The sequence below is a fragment of the Haplochromis burtoni genome, unplaced genomic scaffold (assembly GCF_018398535.1).
Source record: "Haplochromis burtoni strain Fernald_Lab_line unplaced genomic scaffold, NCSU_Asbu1 Contig_3525, whole genome shotgun sequence".
NCBI lineage: Eukaryota > Metazoa > Chordata > Actinopteri > Cichliformes > Cichlidae > Haplochromis > Haplochromis burtoni.
Window position 1 is genome coordinate 2345 of NW_024585886.1, and position 4131 is coordinate 6475.

Sequence of the window (4131 nt, forward strand, 5' to 3'; positions counted from 1 at the left end):
CTATCTATCTATCTATCTATCTATCTATCTATCTATCTATCTATCTATCTATCTATCTATCTATCTATCTATCTATCTATCTATCTATCTATCATTATATTTATATTACCACAGTAGGATGATTTTTAGTCTCATGAACAACTAATTGTTATTTACTAGCTAATCTTAAATGCCTGTTCAGCACAGAAATGAAGCCCAACAATCATGTTTTACAGTCCCGTGGTCTCAGCCTCAGATACTGAACTAATCAAAGTGATGTCATGACGAAAATGAATGACTAACAAAACATTTGTTTCTCCTTCATTTCTGTCAAACAAAGCTGTATGTAACGTTACTCGCGGTTAGTATCATGGTTGCTAGGCAACCTGAACAGTGCGACAAAGGCTAGACCGTCCCATTTCACGAGCCTCTCACTTCCGCACTTCTCGTACTTATACCTACGCACCGTACGTAGTACGCGTAGTGCGCGTACTTCAAGCGTGCAGACCCTAAATTGGGACACAGCCACTGTGTCAGATCAATGCAGTGAAGCACACACACTGTTTAGTAAAGTCATGTTGTGGAGCTGTTTCACTGATCAATGACTGAGTCTGAAGGAGGTTTTCTGACTTCTGGAACAAACCTGGAAGTTTCTCTTCAGCTCTCTGTATCAGCTGTTTGTAACTCTCAACTCTTTCAGCTTCTGGAACAAGTTTGTGTGAGCCACAGTCAAGGAGCCACCAGAGGACACCTGCTGACCATCAGCATTATGGGTAGTGTAGGAGGAGACACTCACCTGACATGAAATAGTGCCGGAAATAAAATAAAAGTCCTCCAGAAACCACAAGAAGAACCAGGAGAACCAGGAGAGCTTTGGCCCAGGATGGAAACCGTTCTGTGGAGAAACATTAAAAACCCCCAATAATGTTACCTTTTAACTTTATCCACAGCATTGACCTCTGACATTTATCTACATCTCTGACCTTTGACCTGCAGCTCTACTTTCTGTCTCAGGATGTCATTGTCCCTGTAGATGGTGCAGATGTATCCTCCACTGTCTCTCTCTGTGGGGTATTTCAGGGTCAGACTGAGGTCTCCAGTTCTCAGCAGGTCTTTGTTCATCTTTGTGCGACCACAGTAAAGGTCGTCCTGGTTCTTAAGGTGATCACTCCTGTTTGAATACACATGGGCCACCATGTGTTCTTGCTCAGAGCGAGTCCACTCCACTGTGGTGTCCTCAGGCAGGTCAGATTTTGTTTTGCAGGGCAGGATGACAGATTCTGAGCCTTCCTCCACCTTCACCTTCACCTTCTGGTCTGAGAGGAAAATAAACCACAACATCAGCTGTAGAAGCAGCAGCAGTGACATTGATGGTAACTGAAGCACAGCTGAGTATCTCCAGTCCTGACCTCTGACTGTTCTGTAACAGTAATAATATATAATAATGTTCTCTCGCACTTTTTGTTTTAATCGTAACTAAAGATGGGAAATAATAACAATTTAGTGATTTTGATTTCATTATCGGTATAACTGTCATGGTCCTGATCTATCATTATTATTATTATTATTATTATTATTATTATTATTATTATTATTATTGATCTTGTGTTCTAGCTGTGGGATGATTTGTTTTTTGAGATTGTCTAGTTCTGGGATTCTCGGTTGGTGCTCCCTTTGTTGGTTCCTTGTGTGCTCATTACTGGCCCGTCTGTGAACGTCTCAGTGAAAACTGTCTGCGTTACTCTCAGTGTAACTACCATATATTCTCCCTGCTCATCACCACCTTCATGTTACCTTTGCTCTCCATCCATTCCTGTTTAGGTTTTCTGTTTAGTCTTAGTTTCTCCCGGTTCAGGTAGTCTTTAGTTCTGTTTTGCCATCCTCGCCTTGTGCTTTGTTATTTGCAATAAACCTCCCTCACATCTGCTGCCGCAGCTATGACAGTCACTTGTCGTTTTGACTCATTATTGATTCTCATTGGGTTCGCTTTGAGTGTCACCACACAGCATAACAAAGACTTTATATTCAGACATTACACAGTGACCCTGGCTGTCAGTGCTGTCTTTACTCTAAAAGCTTTCATCCTGGCAGAGGTGTATGATAAGCGATTCTCTACAAGATAGACATAGATGTCACCAAACTGGAGCTCTGGGAGAGACGTAGCCATTGTCAGGGATTTAAATAAAGCTGCAGAACATGATCACTATTCCACACATTTTGTAGCTCCTGCTCATATCTTTGTTTTTCCTCCATGGATAGATAATCCGAATAATCTTGGTTGGAGACACGTGAAAAAAACCCACTTTAGTCCTGCAGTACTACTGACTTACAACCAGTCCATTATTGGTAAATAAAGAAAAATTATAGTATTGATCATTTTGATGTTTCCACTGTTTTTCACAGGTTAGCTGTGAGCTACATGTTGCTCCTGGTTTCTTCAGGTGAGTCACAACAATTTAAGAAATGTTCCCTTGACCCTCTGACCTTTGTCTACTGTACTTTTGACCTGTAATTACAGCAGGTGTTTGAGTTTATTACTGACCTTTGACGTGCAGCTGTATATCTCCCAGTCTCCATTTTCCTCTCCCATCACTGATGGAGCAGGTGTAGTTGCCACTGTCAGTCTTTGTTGGTTTTCTCAGAGTGAGGCTGAAGTCTGAAGTGTCCAGAGCCTCAGACCTCATTGATGTGCGCCCTCTGTAACGCTGGTTTTGTCCTGTAAGATCATCTCTTCCTTCTTGTCGTACATGGACAGATTTGGGATGAAGATCAGAGCGAGTCCACATCACTGTGGGCTCTTCAGGTATGTAACCTGAGAACAGACAGGGCAGCAGGACAGATCTTTCCCCTTCATATACCTCCACAACCACAGCCAGGGCATGCTGGGAAACTATAAGAACAAACAAACAGAAACACAAATTAACTGCATGCTGCGTGTTTGTCTCAGAGTCCACATTTAGCAGCAGGACACAGAGACCAGTTTTATAGTCAGACGTTCAAATTTAATGCATTTATTTATTAAATCTGAACATTTAGTCTGTGAAGACCTGGAAGATTACTTTTATCTCTCTTTCACTCGCATCACTCTGTCTGGGTGGAGCTCATCATGGGCTCCTGCCTTTGGTCCATGCACCTGCAGATAATTACTTACCTGTGGTTCATCACTCTGTTTGCTGGCCACTTCATAAGGCAGTGGCTCTGAATTACTCATCGCTGGACTCTGCAAACTTCTGTGTGCCTTTGTGCATCTTCTTGGAGTGACTTCTCATCTCTGTACATAGAATGCCTGGACCTGTCTTGTAATACTGAATCTCGGAACCCTGAGCGTGAGTGTTTGCAGTTTGGCATGGCATGTGCAAGTGTGAAGATCCCGTTTTCCCTAACCTCCCCGTGGAACCTTTCCCCCACTTGTGTATTGAGCACCTGGCGTTGTAAATAAAGAACTGTTTAACTGGGATTCTCTGTTTGCACTTGAGCCTGTCCCCCCCTGCCGTGACATAACCTCCCCAAATATAGACATCTTCTTTGTCACTAATACTTGGCTCCAACTAGGCAACTGTTGCCCATCTTAAAACTTTCCCAGAGGTGGAAAGTAACGAAGGAAGAGCACTTTGGTACTGTACTTAAGTAGAACTTTCAGGTACTTGTACTTTACTTGAGTATTTATTTTTCTGACTGCTTTTTACTTTTACTTCCTACATTCTCAAACAAATGTGTGTGCTTTCTACTCCATTTTCAAAACAGACATAATAATAATAATGGACTGCATTTATATAGCACTTTGTGAGACCCTCAAAGCGCTTTACAATTCCACTATTCAGTCACTCTCGCATTCATACACTGGTGGAGGCAGCTACAGTTGTAGCCACAGCTGCCCTGGGGCAGATTGACAGAAGCGAGGCTGCCATATCGCACCATCGGCCCCTCTGGTTACAAGATGAGCTTCCCAACCCCCTGAACCACGGTCCCCCATAACAATTACATTGTTACTTTTGCTTCAATGCATTTGAGGGGAGTTATTATTTCATCACTGCGAGCCTTCAAACATCAAACCCATTTAATTTTAAACAGAAATAAATGACAGGAAATCCTGCTCATGTAAGTGTCAGGTAATTTCAATTGCAGCATTTCTATCAGCTTAGCAAACATCAG

General features: G+C 42.4%; 1 protein-coding gene across 2 annotated transcripts; it reads right to left on the reverse strand.

The window, feature by feature from the left end:
• Nucleotides 1–483: 483 nt before the first annotated feature.
• Nucleotides 484–3792, reverse strand: LOC102297015 (V-set domain-containing T-cell activation inhibitor 1). Of its 2 annotated transcripts, none has more exons than XM_014331598.2 (3): nt 2522–3792; nt 963–1295; nt 484–874 (listed from the first exon to the last, which is right to left on the reverse strand). In XM_014331598.2, the coding sequence occupies exons 1-3, from the start codon at nt 2763–2765 to the stop codon at nt 747–749; spliced, it is 705 nt and encodes a 234-aa protein (XP_014187084.2). In that variant the 5' UTR covers nt 2766–3792; the 3' UTR covers nt 484–746. The 2 variants fall into 2 exon arrangements, with proteins under 2 accessions (XP_014187084.2, XP_042073823.1); XM_042217889.1 differs by having other exon boundaries at nt 963–1290; nt 2522–3791.
• Between the last annotated feature and the right edge of the window lie 339 nt (nt 3793–4131).